A 20382-nucleotide genomic window follows, 5' to 3' on the forward strand; every position below is an offset into this window, starting at 1 on the left:
AATAACCACTGACATAAGGATATTATATTTTCTTGATGGAACTGTTCTAAAAACTCTCACTTCTGTAACAAAACATTACATCACATATACAAAACCTAGCCGTGTTACTATTTCAATAATGGAACAATTCACAAGTAAAAAAAATGTGTAAATTATAATGAAACCAAAAGTGCAGAATTTAATACTTTAATTATGTCTGATGTTAGTTTTATCAAATCAAAACATCCTGGCAACCCTGCACTTGCAAACACAATGCCTCACATATATCTTACAACAGCTTCTAGAATTTGACAACAGGATTGAGGATTGTTGAAGCCTAATTTCTAAATTTAAAGTATATCAATGACAAAGAGGTAAATTATAATTTATACAAACCTCAGACCTGCTACAATGAACTTCATTATCAATTTCATATTCTAGCATGAGATTTTGAAAATTAAAAAAAAAAGTTGTAGTAAATTACTTTTTTTCTAAGTAGCTTTGACTACGTGTGTATAATGTTATGTTCAAAGTTCTCACAAACTTTTGTCATAGTATCAGAAATTATAACAGATACCTTCAAGGAACTTTGACACACACACACACACACACACACACACACACACACACACACACACAAAATTAATACCATTTATGAGAATCAAGTATTGTAATTATCTTATTTTAAAATACATACATTTAAACTGGTGGTTTATGTAAATTCCAAGACAAAAATACGGAGGAAATGGATCTTAGTATTTCTCATTAAAAAGACTTACGATTCTAACTGCAAAATGCATGAAAATTCTGAACTAGGAAAAGACAAAGAAATAAGTGTCAACTGATCTTTATGTATATCTTTCATTCCCACAGGAATTACATGTTCTGTAAGCCTTCACTGTAATCAAGCAATCAAGAACAGATTCAAATATGCCAAAATCAAAGTTTTTCTGCAGTAGTATTTTCCTCTTTGTGAAATATGAAGAGAGACTAAAAATTCAACATTTATTCTAAAGCATTCTGCGATATTCACAAAAATTTACGTGAACAACTACATTATGTCTACATTTGCTCCACAGGAGCTATATGGCGCATTATGAAATCCTCCATGAGAAGAAAAAAGAGGGGAAAACATGAAGGTAAAGGCATAATCCTGTGAAAAATTTGCTCTACAATACAGGAGCTATATTGCACATTACAAAATCCTCTGTGAATTAAGGAAGAAATGGACAAAGGTTTTTTTTTAATTTTATAATTTCTTTTTTAATACTACATGAAAACACTAATGCTGTTACTTTTCACATACTAGTACACTTTATTTTTCATTATCAAGTATACTGTTGTTGAATGAGGGTGATTCCATGTGACATTAAGACTGACACAATTATATTTCTAAATAAATTTATGCCAGTTTTCGAAATCAAAAAAAGGGAAATTTTAGTGGCCTGAAAAATTACTGAAGTTACAAAATTATTTGAGAAAACATAGTTAAACAAAGTCAGCACATCTGCAGATGATGATGGAGAACAAAAATGTTGCTTTTTATATTTGCAGCTATTTAAATTGAAGCTGCAGTTGTAGTAGTACTTTCAACTGTCAGTTTCAAGATGACATAATTTTTCAGAAAAACTTGGGTTTTTAAATAAACAGAAGTATGCAACTAATCTTCAAAAACAGTTGTGCATTTAATGTCCCACTCATGACAAAAAATTTGAAACGTTTACTCTATAATTCAGCAACTACAGCAATTCCATTGACTTTAGCTTAGGAGTGAAAAATCCCAATAAATACAACTAGTAACCACAAATCACTATTTAACATATGAATGAGTAACTGTATCCCACACTTGACAGTTGTTTGGGCTGTTACTGGAATCTAAATGCTTTAACACTACTTGTCATTTTTGGTTGATACAAGTGCCTTAATGGTTCACACTAATACTGACATATTATTTATTCAGAAAATGGGAAAGTTATGTCAGAAAGCATAAGAGACAACTTCATGAAAAGTTGCAGAAAGATTACAGAAAATACTTCACCCATGAAGAAAAAAAGAGAACAGGATAGAAAAAGAGGGGGAAACACGAAGGTGAAAAATTTTCAACTGAACATCATTAGTAAGAAACTGAAGGAAAAAGAAAGTACACGCTTAAGGTACTCTCTGTACTGACTGAAGATGAGTTAGAGACCTTTGTTTCCCCGATATGATCATATAAATGTCTTCAGTCCTTCGGCCAAGTTGTTTCACGAGTAAAGATGCTCCTTCCTGCCAGCCCCTCAAGAAAATCAATCAACAGCCACAAAAAAAAAGTATGTGTGGGAAATTCTGGTTAAAAGGCAGCAAAGCAGATTTTCTCAGGAGACAAGAAAATTTCATATTGTAAACTTATAAGTGATAATTTGCTCAAAATACAAAACTTTTACACAAGGAATAAAATCTGCAGTTAACTTGTATGAAGGATGTCAAGTCTACTGGAAACCCAGCAACTGGGAAAATAGTTAGCTTGGAGAAACTTTACATGAATACGACAGTAAAAGAAACTTTTTTTAAGCAAGTATATACAGATATGATATCAAGTTTTTCAACTTACAACCAAGAGTTCATTTTCTCATTTACACAGATCCTGAGACAAGTAATGAACAATCTTATTTCAAAGACCTGTACACACATAATCTTGAAGAAAACACTGGGTCAGAACCAAATGCCAAAAAATATTGCCAAGAACACTTATTTTGTTCAAGTTTAAAACTGCAAAAAAGACGTCGACCAAATACATGTATGCTGCAGTTGCACTGAGGCCTCTTGACGAAAACTGAGAAATACAGATGTGTACGAGATCTGTATGGGACTCGGCAAAGATATTCATAGTTGGCTAGGAGGATGTATCTTACATAGAGTTTGACAAGTTTCTGTTGTTCTTTCAAACCCAGGCGCCAAACACATTAGGAACACCTTAGATCACCGATTTCCAGGAAATTTACACTTTCTGAAAGTGGAAGAGTAGTAATCTGCATAACTTCTGCGTTGGAATTTTTTTCAATTACAATAACTAGGTACCCAGGTTTTTAATACTGTACTGAAATTTATCTTATTTATAGGTAACACTTGGTTCAAGAATCATAAAAGAAGGTTGTATACATGGAAGAAACCAGGAGATACTGACAGGTTTCAGATAGATTATACAGGGTGTTACAAAAAGGTACGGCCAAACTTTCAGGAAACATTCCTCACACACAAAGAAAGAAAATATGTTATGTGGACATGTGTCCGGAAAAGCTTACTTTCCATGTTAGAGCTCATTTTATTACTTCTCTTCAAATCACATTAATCATGGAATGGAAACACAAAGCAACCAATCCATCGGTCACCGAATCTGTTGTTGAAAAGCGTACGAACACTTTGACTGAAATGTGCAGGAGCTCCATCGTGCATGAACCATTGTGTCATACTTGTAAAGGCACATGTTCTAGGAGCAGTATCCTGTATGAAATCATGGCGGTGAATCGAGGAAGTACAGTACATAATGACGAAACTAAAATGAGCTCTAACATGGAAATTAAGCGTTTCCGGACACATGTCCACATAACATCTTTTCTTTATTTGTGTTTGAGGAATGTTTCCTGAAAGTTTGGCCGTACCTTTTTGTAACACCCTGTATAATGCTAAGACAGAGATTTAGGATCCAGGTTTTAAATTGTAAGACATTTCCAGGGGCAATTGTGGTCACTAACCACAATTTATTGGTTGAGACTCTGACTACCATCTATTGGCTATGAACTGTAGAATAAAACTAAAGAAACTGCAAAAAGGTGGGAATTTAAGGAGATGGGACCTGTATAAACTGACTAAACTGGAGGTTGCAAAGAGTTTCAGGAAGAGCATAAGGGAACAATTGACAAGAATGGGGGAAAGAAATATAGTAGAAGAAGAATGGGTAGCTTTGAGGGATGAAGTAGTGAAGGCAGCAGAGGATCAAGTAGGTAAAAAGACGAGGGCTAGTAGGAATCCTTGGGTGACAGAAGAAATATTGATTTAATTGACGAAAGGAGAAAAAATAAAAATGCAGTAAATGAAGCAGGCAAAAAGGAATACAAACGTCTCAAAAATGAGATTGACAGGAAGTGCAAAATGGCTAAGCAGGCATTGCTAGAGGACAAACGTAAGGATGTAGAGGCTTATCTCAGTAGGGGTAAGATAGATACTGCCTACAGGAAAATTAAAGAGACCTTTGGAGAAAAGAGAACCACTTGTATGAAGATCATGAGCTCAGATGGAAACCCAGTTGTAAGCAAAGAAGGGAAAGCAGAAAGGTGGAAGCAGTATATAGAGGGTCTATACAGGGGAGATGTACTTGAGGGCAATGTTATAGAAATGGAAAAGGATGTAGATGAAATGGGAGATACGATACTGCGTGAAGAGTTTGACAGAGCACTGAAAGACCCAAGTCTAAACAAAGCCACGTGAGTAGACAACATTCCATTAGAACTACTGACAGCCTTTGGAGAGCCAGTCCTGACAAAACTCTACTATCTGGTGAGCAAGATGTACACATTACTTGCCAGCAGCCATAAAAAACTTAACAACCAATGAAATTCAGTTTAAGAGAAGCCTAAAGGATTTATTGGTGACCAACTCCTTCTACTCCATTGATGAATTTCTTAGTAAAACCAACTGATTTGTATATAAGTACAACATAACTTCTGCACAATTTCAGTGCAGTAATGTGTTCACTGAAAATTTGTGTGTGTGTGTGTGTGTGTGTGTGTGTGTGTGTGAGAGAGAGAGAGAGAGAGAGAGAGAGAGAGAGAGAGAGTATAATCTAACTTCTGCACCATTAATCTAACTTCTGCACCATTTCAGTGCAGTAATGTGTTCATTGTAAATAAGTATTACAGTAGTTGTATTACATGTTTATTACCTTATAAATAAATAAAAAACTTTTTTATTTTAAATTCAGTGCATTAGTATTTGTAAAATGACTCTTAGTGTTCATTAAAAAATGACGATCATTCCACTTGGGACCTGTGGAATGGTACATTAGCTTATTTGTTTTAGTTGTAAATATTTGTCATGTATTGTTGTTTTTCTGACATGTTCCACATCCTGGAGGACCTCCTCACTACGGATCAATTGGAATGAAAGTTAATCTAATCTAATCTAATCAGTTAAAGTTACGATTTAGTGATCATAAAATAAATTACTATGAAACATTTGGTTAATTGTTTAGCCCTTATTAGATTCCACTTTCTTTCACATATCTTCACTTCCAGTATAATATTACTTCTTTGCTCTGTATGAAATCACTACAAGCCACATATTACAAATGACAGCTTATGTCTTACATCCCACAAAAACTATGCCCTACAAACCTGGTAGTTTCCTAATTGCAGAGCACTCACAGCAGTGAGTTGCAAGGTCTGCATAACTACAGAATACCTTGACAAGACCTCCTTAGCCCAACAAAAAGCTATTAGTTGTATTTTATGCTTCTTTGAAACAGGATTCAGAACCCACTGAAAATAGGGTTTACAGCAGACAAAACTCAGTGGCAATGAGCTCATGCAAAAATAGTTCATGCTATTTGTAGCAATTGTTTTGAATGTTAGGATAGTGTGAACTGCCTGATTTCAAGAACTTTTTACTCATTTTCTGAATGAATACAGATGGCCACCCTTTCACTGTAAATGTTTCTAAACATCTCCCATACACAACAGTTTCATTAATTGCATACAACCAATATGTAGAGCAAAGTATATGATGAACTTCTGCTACTATGAAATGTTTTTTAATTAGGAATCTTAGTACTACATGGATTTTGTACCCAATGAGATATTCAGCTGCAGCATTCACTTTGTTGCACTATTGCAGCTTTACAACAGCAGTAAAGCATACTGAGCTACTGCAATACCACATTTTGGTTGCACAATATGCTGCAAATGATGGACAAAGGGTAATTCTGTAGTCCTAGATTTCCAGAAAGCATCTGATAAGTTTCAGGCTGCTAGCTGTTAATGAAGGTTTGCATGTACAGAATCAGTTGTTAGATATAGGAATATCTTGAAGATTATGTAATAGGATCCAGTACTCAATAGCTACAATGCTGGAATTACAATAGACACAATAGAAAACAGAACGCATTTCAGAAAGGCAGTTCAAAAGGCAGAATTTCAGGAGAGAAAGAAAGTGGACTCAAGAAGAAAGGGAACAACACTCTACAAGGATGTAGGAAATTTGGAAACTAAGGAAATCTAATACAATGAAGAGAAGCCAAAGTTGATTCATTGTACCCAAATGGGTTATTTGAAAGAAGGAGAGGAGGAGGAGGAGGAGGAGGAGGACACGTATCCAGTGCATTGTCCTGGACAATGAGTGTTCATCGGAGACAAAAGTATCTCCAAGAGTGCCCCAGGGATGAGTAATAGGACACTACATCTTCTCTATACACAGAAACAGGATGTAAATGTAGGAAAGGGGGGAAAATCCCAGATTTTTCCTGGAATTCCAGGTTCAAAATATATTTTTTCCCATGTGGAAACACACTTTTTCCTTATTAAGAGACAGGATACTTTCTACTTTCCATCAGAGTTTTAAGACTCATCATTCCTTTGAATGGTAATGGTTTTATACACCAGTGTAGAACTTCCTGGCATTTTAGGAAACAAAACTCAGAAAAAAAAACTACTTTGGGAATGTCTTTGATGCGTGGCAACATGTACACTGTATATTTTCATATTACAAAAGTATAAATACCAATACCACGTTAGTTTCGGAGGCACTGAAATTTAAATTACAATATGCTTTTGTGGGCCAGTCATAGCTCACGTCATATAACCTCAACTGCCAATGGCAGCAGATAGTCAGCTAATAGAAACATCACTGTTAAGTAGCATGAACACACAAATAGGAAAAGTTAATGGTTTAAATTAAAATGCATACAGTACAGCTACTACGAAAGCTAAGCTTTCACTTATAATCAATATTCGTCTTTTTTTTGCATGTGTTACCCTTTAAGATATTATTAAACACAAATGTGCCAGCAAAATTTTAAATAACGATGTGAACGACTAGTCTTCTGGGTCCAAAATTTTTCTAAGTGGCTAGTCTTCACAGTAATAAGTATCGAATGAGAGCCAAACACCCCACGATTAACAAATTCACCACACATTCTTAAACAAAACATAATTCATATTGCATAAAACTAAATTTACTTTGAAAGTAACACTTCTCAAACCACCACTCACAATATTTTCATGTGACCTGTTAGAAACGTAAACAGTTATGTCATCATGCTCTTTGTAAGCAGTTTGTTGCTACGAAGTATTGCACTGTCTTCGTCCTAAAGCCTCTGAAACATTTTGCTGTTGGCAGATGCTTGTGTGTGCACTGTATTTTATTGTTGTAAATGGTGAGTTTCTTTCAACTAACTTTTTTTTTGTGTCTCTTTTTAAGGTTTTGTTAAGAGTATCAGTCCTTACCAGTAAAAATTACAAAAATTTAACTGAAAATTGAGACAATGAAAAATTCCTGGAATTCTAAATATTCTTGGGTTTTTCCTTGTTTTCTCCCAGATGAAAAAATTCCCGAATTTTCCTGGCTTTCCCAGTTGTCCTGTGGCATATACACCATAATAAATGAGGTGAGCAGCAATCTGTGACTGACTGCTGATGATGCAGTACTGTATGGGAAAATGTCATCTTCAAGTGACGTTAGGAAAGGTTAAGGCACCACAGAGATAGTTCAAATGTTTTGTTCGATAATGGAAACATGGTTCAAGAAAAATCGAGTCACGCTCTTGGCACTCGTTGACCTAGAATTCCTGGCCAAGAAAAGTCTACTGATATCAAATGCTGTCCTTAACTCAAGGAGGAAGAAATTTCTGAGAATGTACATTTGGAGCACAGCATTGTATGGTAATGAATCATGGACAGTGGAAAGCCAGAACAGAAGAGAATCAAAGCATTTGAGATGTAATGCTAAAGAAGAATGTTCAAAATCAATACACACAACACATTGATGTTGGTGCCAATAGGTAAGAGACTGAAAGGACCATTCCCATTGGGATTCCAATGCACATTCATAGTGATGTAGTGAAGAAAACAACTTGAGAAATTTAACACTAATGTATAACATTTACTTCTCAATATCCTAGCTGCTGAAAAATCACCATTAAAGCAAATTTGTCTGCAGACTGTTTTGGCACAATGACAGTTTTATTCAAATACTGGCATTTACTGGTGGATTACCATGATTGAGTGTATAGCTGAATCCAAATGAAGTCGAGGAAGATACATGGGGTACAATAATTTAAATTGTCCATTTTACAGCAAATTTGTTACTTCTGTTTTATTATGACTTTTTTTACTAGGTCATAACCTGTCTCTTCTGACACTATATCAATATTAACAGACTCATAAAATGAAAATTAACTGCCAGTAAAATTAAAATGGCCACACGAGATATGTAATGAGTGTGTGCATTGACAATCGTGTAACTGATGTGAATTGAAGTACATGGTTACGAGAACACAACAGTTACCGATTCTCAATATGTTACTGATTGGGTGCAACATAGAGCTTGAAATGTTACTGCAAGTCAAACAGCTTGTAGCCAACAGACAGCTGTAAATATTTTAAAATAATCACAATTCTGTAAATACACAAGCTATTAAGGCAGACACTTTTACTTGTATTATATGCTGAATAACTGCAATTTGAATAAAATATGTCAATTTTTTAAGTAAAACAAAGAATAGCAGTATTGAGCAATGTTTGCTTTTATATTTTTGCTACATTGGTCATTATAAAATTTTTAACTTAAATAATGGATAAAGATCAATTGAAGATACCTTTTGAGAACAGTCAGAAATAAATATAATGTAACTGTATACTCTGAAGTGACATCTGATATTTGTGAACTACAATTGTCAATTTTTACAGTTAAAATTTTAGTATATATAAATACATTCAAAGATTCATCTGTTTTTGATTGACACAATCGCTGAATACCTTTCCAATTAACATACGCACAACTCATGAATACCTATTCAGAACACAGTGCTACAGGTTTTGCTCTACTGGTCTTCACAGTCAATTTGTTGAAGGTGCTAAGGCTAAGTGGAAAAGTGATTTGCTTGTTTCCTAAAGAAAAGCTTCATACTAAATATGCAAGTTATTTGATTGGTTGAAGAATCAGTAAAATATAAAGCTGGACTGGGTAAAGTGATGGAGTTCTTAGTTACTAGTAATGACTTCTATGATAGACATACAAAAAGTTGGCTATATTGAAAAGGATAAAAAAGAATTTTGTTCAAATTTCGGAGGTCTGAAACACTCCTATGAGTGTGCAGCAGTAGAAGTAAGAATTTGCATTCATATTACAAATCATCAAGCAAATGATACAACCTGGTACAGTTACAGAAATACCTTTTAGATTGCTGAATAATGGAAGGGACAAACAAAAACTATAAACGGCAACCACTGTTATTTCATGATATTATGAAGATCAAGCATTTAATTGGAAATGCGATGGAAAGAGACAGTATGTAGTCTTCCTGCAGCAGTTCCCGATTGATGGGTAAGGAATATTTAGCCATGAGCTGTGCCACATGACAGTAATCCTTACTGCAATAGGGACACAATATCTTGCAGACTGGAATGACTGTCACTGCCAGTAAATCAGAAGCACATAATTGCAAAACTTACTGTGATGGACTTTGGTATGCCTGAAATCAATTGGCCACTTTCTCCATTATTTCTTAACAGAACTGTAAACCACACTACACATACTGAAAGAGACGGGCTTTACACTGTCCATATGTGGACACAACTTCTGTGCATTTGATACATGTTCCAACTCATTCACTGCATAAGATGTCAGAGTATCGCACTAGGTGACTTGATTTATTTGCCACCTTAGATTCATCCATTCATGACATTATTTTCTTTTAATGATACGAACAAAGCATTTTTATAACTGAAATGCTAATATCTTTTGTGTTGATGAGTCTTGCTAATCAACAAGTAGCAAACACTAACTATGATAGATCCATTATGAAAGACAGCCTGGGAATCAGTTCTGCTCCATTCTTTGTAAGACAAGTCTATTCACACATTTCACACTCTGGTCAATGTAATAAAGTTTTAATCAAATTTCAAAAATAATTATTCTGAAACTGAACAAGAAATCCCTAAGTACAAAATTTCAGAATTCAAGCAAAAGATGTGTCATTTCTCTTTTGTTAAACTGTGTTTAATTCTGTAAAATAAAATAAATTAATTTTTGATATCTAATAACTGAAAATGAATTTTGGTCTAAGTGTGCTTAGTAAGAGGAAGAATGTAAGCTTTTAGTTTTACACGCAGGGTGGCAATTCACCATTTAGTGCATTTCATGGTCCTTTTACACACCCCAAATACTGATTAATACATATCTGCCTTTACTAGATTAAACAGCAGTCTTGGAGATATCTGAAACCAACATTATTAACTAATAATGATGTGTATGGCAAACTAAGGTAACAGAAGCAAATCATATGATGAAATAATGTAAGATTAAATTCTTCTATGCCAATCATCATATCAATACCTGTAAACAAATTTAGTTTCATTTGTCCATTACTCTGTAATTTTCACAGAAAATATTAGTATTTATTATTATTACTGTTACTCATATTACTTGCATGACAACACTCCTTACTTCATTAAAAATAGATTCATTATTAATAACAAGTAAATACAACAGTTCACTGCAAAAATAGAGAAGCTGAATACTAGTACACCATCCGATTACTGCTCTATTCTTATTGTACAAAAACCATAAAAACTCTTGCTTCGTGAACATCACAACGTAAATAAGACAGGAAGGAATCATCAAAGACAAACGCTAACCTTTAATAGCAAAGAAAATGCAAGCTAAAAAATTCTGAGTTTTTAGTTTAGGAAGCGATATCATAGTAGTTATTATTCCTGAAGAAGACTACTAGAAAAACAAATACTGATGGCTAAATAATAAATGTTGTTATAAATCTGGCACAAACCCATTTACACTGTGAGCAAATGGCCAACAATCCTCTCACCTGAAAGAGTGATTACTGCAACTTTCAAGTGAAATATGAAGCTCTGTGTAGCAAGTACAGGGGCAGCACTGCTCAAAGGTGAAATAAGCTATGCAGTGCAGGCATAAAGTAAGCATGTCTCACCTGTTCACGGCGCATCACCTTCTCCTCTTTTTCCCGCTTCCGAACCTCCAGCAGATATTCATTGAATAAGCTCTCACGTTCACGCATTTTCTCAATATTCTTGAAACGCTCATCCTTCCCATGCTTTTGAGCGAAGTCACTGAATGATGATCTGCAATGATAAAATTAGGATGTGCAGCAATAAGTCCACTTCAACTGTGGTTAGGGGCACATAACTCTGCAAAATCGTGTCGAAATTAAGACTTGATCCAGAACACTGAGCAACACAAAAGCATTGTTATAATCATGATTTTATTAGTTTCCTACCAAGAATTCCAACCATGATTCTTTAACACTTAGGCGCCGACGCCCGTAAAAATACGGGCATGCGCAACCTGCCCAAAAGTCCGGCGCCCGTAATTTTACGGGTGCGGGTTCTCGTTCATCCCCTTCCTTCCTTTGTGTGTTCTTATGGCTCCCACTTGTCTGGGAGGCGCTGCATGGACTGTAGTTCGAGTATTGGTCACTAGATGGGGCGGGCATGCTGTGGAAGGGTGTGCTTCCCTTTTCATTTGTCGTGTTTTGTGAGCGGTGATTTTTTCCCGTGCAGTCTCAGTAGCGTCGACATGGCGAAGCGTGGCTTGACGGACGAAGAAATTGCTCGCGAGTTACATTGTGATTTAGAAGAAAGTGACGTTGATTTGTCAGAGGAAGATATTGTAGATGACTCTGATGATGATGTGGACTATGTTCAAGAAGAAGTTTCTGGCAGTTCAGGGAAAGAATTCTGACAACAAAACATGTATAATTTTTGTTCAGATTTTCACTGAAAAAACTCCCAGTACGTAATTATGATTTTATTTGCAAATACTACTCTTCTGATAGATTCAGAAGAGGAGAGCAGGTGTCCAAGCACTTCAGCAGCAAGTAATCCCATCTTTATTGTGCCTGAAGAACGAACCAGACTGACGGTGTTGGGAAGCCGAGACCTGTGCGCCGCACCGATTCTGAGGAAGGTTGGACGACTACTGATCGTGCACCAGATATCGATCTATTCTCAGGACAATCCGGAATATGCAATGTTGTCAGTTTAGACCAGAACAGTGCACCTCTAGAGTTTTTCTCATATTTCCTGACAGACAGTATGATGAAACATATAAAGGAACAAACTAATCTGTATGCTCAACAATGCATCAGGAAATTACTAAGCACAAATTCCCTTTCACCCACCTGCTCATTATCAAAGTGGAAAGGAGTTACACTTATGGAAATAAGGAAGTTTCTGGCAATTGTAGTCCATATGTGTGTAAGTGTGAGGCCACGTATACGAGAGCACTTGTCCAAGAACCCTGTTGTGTCACGTAATTTCTGTCCAAACATCTTGAGCCGTGACAGATTTCTTTCTATTTTGAGAAACTTCCACATTAGTGATAATTCCTTAGCTAAGAGGAAAGGAGAAACTGGCTATGGCCCACTGCACAAGGTGAGACCCCTCCTAGATAATATGTGTGCTAATTTCCAGCATGCGTATACACCATCTGAAAAAATTACAATAGATGAAGGCATGTGTAAATTTCGAGGTCGTGTGTATTTCAAACAGTACATGCCACAAAAACCAAATAAATACGGTATCAAACTGTACATGTTATCCGAATCTGACACAGGTTACATCTGGAATTTCTCTGTTTACGCGGGTGAAAGGTCTGACGCAGTGACTCTGGTAAAGACATTGCTTGCAGATCTGTCAGGGAAAGGCTACACTTTGTTTACGGACAGATTCTACGCAAGTCCAATACTTGCTTCAGAACTGGAAGCTGCAAAAACTGCTCTTGTGGGAACAACAAGAAAATCTCGGCAGGGATTGCCTCGTGCTATAAAAGATCCAAACCTTCAGCGAGGTGAACTAATTTTCAGGCGTAAAGGAAATATGTTAGCACTGTGTTGGAAGGACAAAAGAAATGTGCATATGATAAGTACAAGGCACACTGCTGAGATGGTCACTTTCACTGATCAGAGAGGAAGAGAGAAGTCAAAGCCAACCTGTGTAGTGGACTACAATAAAAACAAGTTTGGTGTTGACTTATCAGATCAGCGATTGCCATACGGCGCATTTGAACATCGAACTGTAAAGTGGTGGAGAAAGTTGGCTTTCCATGTTATACTAATGGTAATTGTAAATTCCTGCATATTATACAATAAGGTTACTGGAAAACACCTCACAACATCTCACTTCATGACAGTTATCTGTGCAGATCTTGCACAAAGCAAAGATCTTGAACCCCGACCTGGTCCATCTGGACTCTCAAGACTATCAAAATCATTTCCTGGAAAAGATTGAGACAGAAGTAGGTAAGAAACAGAAACAAAAACAGTGCGTAGTGTGTTCTCCGAGAGGAAAAAAACTGACTGGAAAAGTGTAGCGAAAAGACACAAGCTACCAGTGTAGTGAATGTAAAGTAGCATTGTGCAAAATGCCTTGCTTCAAAATTTACCACACAAAGAGCAAAATTGCATCCTAAAATAGTTACAGGAAGTTACTGTAGATAAGACATGCTGTATCCATCAATTACAATTTTTGTGTAAAATTTAAAAAAAAATCCTTCTAGAAAATACATTGAATATACCCTTGACCAAATTTTCCTTTTTTCAAAAACAATGTTATAATAATAACACTTGTCAAAAGTATGTATAAATTCAAGAGAAAGGTATTATATATGGTTTTAAACAAAGTCTAGGTCTTTCAATAAGAGTAATTTTATTGCTATAACTGAAACCTTTCACGAGTTGTTGTAGTTTAAAATACGTTAAAATCAGCCAGGCTTTCTGGTAGACAACCGCGCGCAATGGCTCAGGACCCAAAGTGTTAAGGCAGGGGTGTCCAACCTGCAATCTGCACACGGTCCACAGTAAGTATCAACACAACCCAAATAATGCGCATCTATCATACGATCAGTAAAAAAGAAATTTTAACTGATACATAATCCTAAAGTTGGGATAAAATGTACAGCCATATTTTTATATTTGATACAATAACTTTAAAACCAATTTCAGCATTTTTGAAAAAATAATCAAATTTATGTATTTATGCAACACCTTTTTCAAACAATATGGATACAGGGTGACAATTATTGAACTATATGAAATAAGATCACATCTTCTGAACGGTTTGCATTAGGACATTCAAACTAAACAGCTGACCATGAGAATGATGGGTATTAGTACGAGTTGAAGCCCATTTTCTTTTGGATGTGTTAGTCAGTAAGCAAAACTGACAAATTTGGGGGACTGAGAATCTGCATTTCGCGATCGAGAAATATCTTCAACATCAACGCGCGTGCGCGGGCGTTTGGGAGCGCTTTCTGCTCTGGGCTACCCAGAGATCACTGGCATGGACCTCCATTGGTCGCAATATTCACCAGATCTGAACACATGTGACTCCTTTTTGAGGAGCTATATTAAAGACTAAAGGTGACAGCAGTAACCCCAAAACTATTGCTGAGCTGAAAAGAACCATTCAGGAGGTCATTGACAGCATTGATCTTCCTACACTTCATTGGGTCATGCAGAATTTCGCTATTCTTCTGTGACACATCACCACCAAATGTAGGCAAATCAAACATGTCATAACCCAAATCTGAATATCTATAGTGACATTTATATGTCGAACAAAGTGTGTGCACACTGTAGTTTGTAAATAATTCACGTTTTTTCATACAGTTGAATAACGGTCACCGTGTTTGTTGCCAGATTTCTAGTTTGAATGCATAGAGCTGTGGGTCAAGTGCCAGGAACGGCAGCCACCTTCCACCACCACCACCACCACCACCACCACCACCACCACCACCACCACCACCAGAGAGTGCCAATGCACTTCCAGCCATCACCCATCGGGATGTAGGGAAGTAGCCACCCACCGAGAAGCTGGATACCATTGCAAGAATTCCAGTCACTCCCAAGCAATGCTTTGTTCACTTTTATTAGTCCATTAGGACAACATAATGTGCAAGTAGAAAGGAGTAATGATAAGAGAAGTTTGAAGGGTCACTGAAATACCGGCACATTGTGTCCCTGAGCATGAGAATGCAGTGATCATGTGGCTAGTGCTCAAGCTCTGTAATTGGTGGATCACTAGATTGGGGTTTTATACACCAGCGAGAACTTCCCGACACTTTAGAAAACTGAAAACTAAACTCCTGAGGGGGGAGGGGGGGGGGGGGTAATGCTGTCTCCAATCTCGATAAAATGGATAGTATCTAAAGTGCCAGTGAAAAAGTCGAAATGAAATATTTTTAACATTCCTCGTATCCCACAAATGGTTTGAGATATCGAAACAAGATTTTGGCAAATGATGGGATCCAAAGAGGAAAATATTTTGCCATATCATTAGTACATGAAACTTCCATATCTAGCCAATATTCAAGCAACTACAGACTTTCCCAATTAAATAACTTAATTTTTAAGGGCCATCAATAGCTGATGAAACAAGATTTGTTACAGTTTCCTAGAGACTAGAAAAAGTTTTTGAGACACGGCTCAAACATTCACAATAGGATTCACACCCGTTGTAAGTATTATGGCGTCAATGACCAAAGTGTTGAGGGATTGCCTCCAGCAACTCCACATGCAAATGCCTTTTTTTCTAAATAATGTAAATGATTTATATAGCATACAAAAGTATCCATCTGCAGTCTGTGATACTGACAGAAAACAAATTCATCTAAAATGCCCAGAAAATTCTGGTGCAATGTTTTATAGTTACAAAAATTTTGATTCAATCATACTAACAAGCAGTTGCAGGTCCTCAGGGGAAATTCATTACAACTGATGTTGATGGATATGGAAAGGAAAGGGAAGTTTGTAGATTTTATTCTTTTAGTGTATTTCGCTTGATGCAAAAAGAGGAGGTTAATATATTGCTACACACTCCACTACCAAAGATATCAACTGTTTTGCTCTTCGTATTCACTGGAGATGAGGTATATCCATAGTTGAGGCATTTTTATCAAAGCTTACAGTCTATGCGTTTTAGACCCATGGAATGAATATTTCAACATATGCTTTTCCAGATCACAATGATTAATAGACTGTGCTTTGGGAATAATGATCGCTATGTGGAGTGCATTTTGGAAGCCAACAGAAACTTCAGCAGAATTTGCTAGTGAAATTGTGAAATGTACTTCATCCACAAAATTGTCATTGATCCACAAGGATCTTCGAGTGTCAATGAGCAACGTATGGTAAACGCTGAGTGTTCTATACAATGCATTTATAAGACAGAACTAAACTTTAACATATCTTCAAATGAAGCTGTCCAAATAAGACAGTTTTGAAAACTTTCTCACATAATAAAACACAATTTTCATGTGTTTCTCAGCTGCACTACTTCAACTTCATCACCACCTCTCATTTCAAGACAATGAAAGAAATAAAAGGTTAATGAAATGTATCCTGTACTTAGTCTTTAATTCTGCTGCCACCTCATCACATAACTTGTCCAAAATTAATCACTTGCGATGATAGTTGTTTCACTGGTCTCATAAACAACACTGTGTAAAATCAGTTTTTGGACTGACGCTAATACCCGCAGCAACAGCCAAATGCTGCCAGCATTGTCCGAATGCAGCCAGAGTCACTAACGCCCTGGTCGCCACGCTATGAAACACATTTTTGACTTGCTCAGCACTGCTTTGTGCCACTCTGCCTGTAGCATCTCTGTAATTATGCACTCTGCTCGCTGCTCTGGTTGTGCCCTGCCACTTCACTATAACTGCAGCCCCAGAGACCAGTCAGGAAGAACAGTGTGCAAAGAAGTGGAATAAGGAAGAACTAAGAAATGCAGAGGAACATTTGAAGTTCTCGAAGGCTACAGGTACTGTAATAAGGAATAGCTTAGTAGACAGTTCAGTGGAAAAGGAATGGACATCTCTACAAAGGGCAACCACAGAAATTGGAGAGAACAACGTAGATACAAGGAACGTAACTGCAAAGAAACTATGGATAACGGAAGAAATACTTCGGCTGATCAATGACAGAAGCACAAAAATGTTTAGGGAAATTCAGGAATATCGAGGTAAAAGTCATTTAAGAATGCACTGAACAGGAAATGCAAGAAAGCTAAGGTGAAATGGCTAAGGGAAAATTGTGAAGAAATCTATAAAGAAATGACTGTCAGAAGGACTGTCTCAGTATACAGAAAATTCAAAACAACCTTCGGTGAGTTAAAAATCAAGGGTGGTAACATTAAGAGTGCACTGTTAATTCCTCAGTTAAATGCACAGCAGAGTGTGAATAGATGGAAAGGTGTATAGAATGCATGAGACAGACAATATACCATCAGACTTTCAGAAAAGCATCATCCACCCAATTCCCAAAATTGCAAGAGCCAACAAGTGTGAGTGTTATGCTCAGTCAGCTTAACACTTCATGTATCCAAGCTGCTCACAAGAATAATATACAGACGAATGGAAGAGAAAATTGAGGTTGTGTTAGACGACGACCAGTTTGGCTTTGGGAAAGGTAAAGGCACCAGAGAGAGAGTTCTGATGCTGAATTGATAATAGAAGCAAGACAAGAAAATTCAAGAGATGCTCATGGGATTTTTCAACCTGGAGAAAGCATTTGACAATGTAAAATGGTGCAAGATGTTTGAAATCCTGAGAAAAGCTGGGGTAAGCTATACGGAGAGATGGGTAATACGTACAAGAACCAAGAGGGAACAATAACAGAAAGACCAAGAACGAAGTGTTCACACCAATAAGGGTGTAAGACATGTATATAGTCTTTCACCCCACTGTTCAATCTATACATCAAAGAAGCAATAACAGAATGAGGAGAAAGATTCAAGTGCTGGATTACAATTCAGTGCAAAAGGACTTGAATGGTAAGATTAACTGATGACATTGCTATCTTCAATTAAAGTGAAGACAAATTGAAGGATCTGCTGAATGGAATGAACAGTCTAATGAGTACAGAATATGGACTGATAGTAAATCAAAGAAAGAGTAAAGTAATGAAAAGTAGCAGAAATGAGAACAGTAAGAAACTTAACATCAGAATTGGGGATCACAAAGCAGGCAATGTCATGGAATTCTGCTACCTAGGTAGCAAAATAATTCATGACAGATGCATACCTGCCAACTTTCAAAAACAAATCCAGAAGATCCCAAATCACAAAAATTTACTATGTGCATGCATTGCAAGGTGTTCAAGGCATTCAAACATAGCAAGAAAAGACTACACAAAAAGAGATTACAAATAATGTTAACAAATATAATGTAGTCTACATTTTATGATCACTATTTTCAAATTCTGAAGTTAGGTACTTAAACAAGTTACTTGCTGATGAGTGTTCATTTGTCATCACTTAACAAACAGTTCACACACTTCATAAGAATGAGCTTTTTTGTGCTTGATCTTGCAAGCCACAATATGAGCAACACTGTCAAAACTACTAAGCTGAACATTTATTTACACTTATTTACAAAATTTTCTCTGGCGCACAGAACACTGACTATATTCCATTAAGCTACATAGGAGACATGAAGATGAGTAGCTTCCTTCCTTTTCTTCAGAAATTCTGAAGGAAAACTATTCATGTAACATGGACCACTGCTACTTGTTTTCAAAACAGAAATGGGTCCCAGACTTCCATTCGACATGGAGGAACTAAACTGACTGCAATTCTTCTTCACCAAGCTGAATGCACACTCACACTCAGCATTACTATGCGGTGAAGTCAAACCAGAAAGCATTAGCCTGGATAAGCTATCGTACTTAGGAACACCATCAACTCCATGAATGCTCAAGTGAGCCCATCTGGTATCATTTGTCAAGTTCTCGCTCTCAACAGTAGCAGAGTCACCAACCTGCAAGGCCACAAATTGTTTCTGAAGCACATTCATTGTGTCCTCAGCTGACTCACGTTCCTTCCTCAGCAGCAATGATGGAAACCTTTCTACAAGAAATTCTACACAAGAAAAACTTCGCATCCTCAATTTTGGAAACTTCTGCAACCTTCGCATGCTTCAGTACTTCTTCACTGCGGGGAAACTTACTTATGATATAATCACATGCAGAGTACAAGTAAGCCCTGACGTACAAAAAGAATGTTGATTTGTCTATCATTAAGTTTATTCACCAAATTCATTGACTGAACACCCGTAACTAGAACATCATTGTCTCTCTGATTCTCAACAAGATGGTACTGAACTTTCTGTAACAGGGAACTCTTTATAACTTTAGGTTTAACAAACCTGGAAAGAAGCTGCCGTAATAGATTCGTCATTAGTCCTGACAGTTTATGACTTTGAGGGGAAGCACTCTGAAGTGCAGACTTGAGATTCTCAAGTACGAGAATGACAGCGCACAGGAAAGCACAGTATGTCTTGTTTAAGCCTGAAGAGAGAAACAAACAGTTTTTCTTCGCGGGTTTGAATAATGTTGTTCTTCAGTACAGGAGTGTCAGATTTTCTGGCATATGCAAATCTCTTGGGGGACAACCAATTCTGATGACTCTATAGCTTTCCTCTTTCCATGGTCTTTAGAACAACCAAGCTCAGCTTTTGGGATTGTAAACAATGTTAAGCTACTTGTTGCACACTGAGCACTAACATGCACCTCATCTTTAAAGAACCCAACTGATGGATCCCACTGCTCCAACAGTCTCTGCAGATACTTTCCTAAAGACAGCCATCTTGTGTACCCATGTTTTAATATCTTCTTAGTTTCCTTGTCATGAAGCTCTTGATTTCACCCAGAAAACTGGACGCCTACCACAAAATCCAGAAATCTTCAGGGAAAACTGGAAAACTTGGCAGGTATGCAAATGGAGCAAGGAGGACATAAAGAGCACGCTAGCACTGCTAAAATCGGCATTACTGACCAACAGAAGGCTACTAATATCAAACATAGGATTATATGGTAGTGAAACATGGACTGTAGGAAAACCGTAACAAAATCTAAGCACTTCCGATGTGGTACTACAGAACAATGTTGAAAATTAGGTTGACTGATATGGTAAGGACTGAGGAAGTTCTCTGCAGAATCGGCGAGGGAAGGACTATATGCAAATCACTGACAAGAAGGAGGGATGGGATGATATGACATCTGTTAAGACATCAGGGAATAACTGCCATGGTACTAGAGGGAGCTGTAGAGGGTAAAAACTGTTGACTAAAAATGGGGTGGGGTGGTTCAGGTCTGCAAAAGATTCCTGCAGTACAAGCATG

At 36.8% G+C, this 20382-nt stretch overlaps 1 protein-coding gene across 1 annotated transcript in view; it reads right to left on the reverse strand.

Annotated features, from left to right (window-relative positions):
- LOC126166489 (transcription elongation regulator 1) overlaps nucleotides 1-20382 on the reverse strand; it is a 245277-nt gene that overhangs the window by 62539 nt on the left and 162356 nt on the right. The window contains exon 13 of the mRNA XM_049920407.1: nucleotides 11177-11327. Within this exon, the coding sequence (XP_049776364.1) occupies nucleotides 11177-11327 (151 nt within the window). The remainder of the gene's footprint in view (nucleotides 1-11176; nucleotides 11328-20382) is intronic.

This window comes from Schistocerca cancellata, chromosome 1 (genome assembly GCF_023864275.1).
Source record: "Schistocerca cancellata isolate TAMUIC-IGC-003103 chromosome 1, iqSchCanc2.1, whole genome shotgun sequence".
Lineage (NCBI taxonomy): Eukaryota > Metazoa > Arthropoda > Insecta > Orthoptera > Acrididae > Schistocerca > Schistocerca cancellata.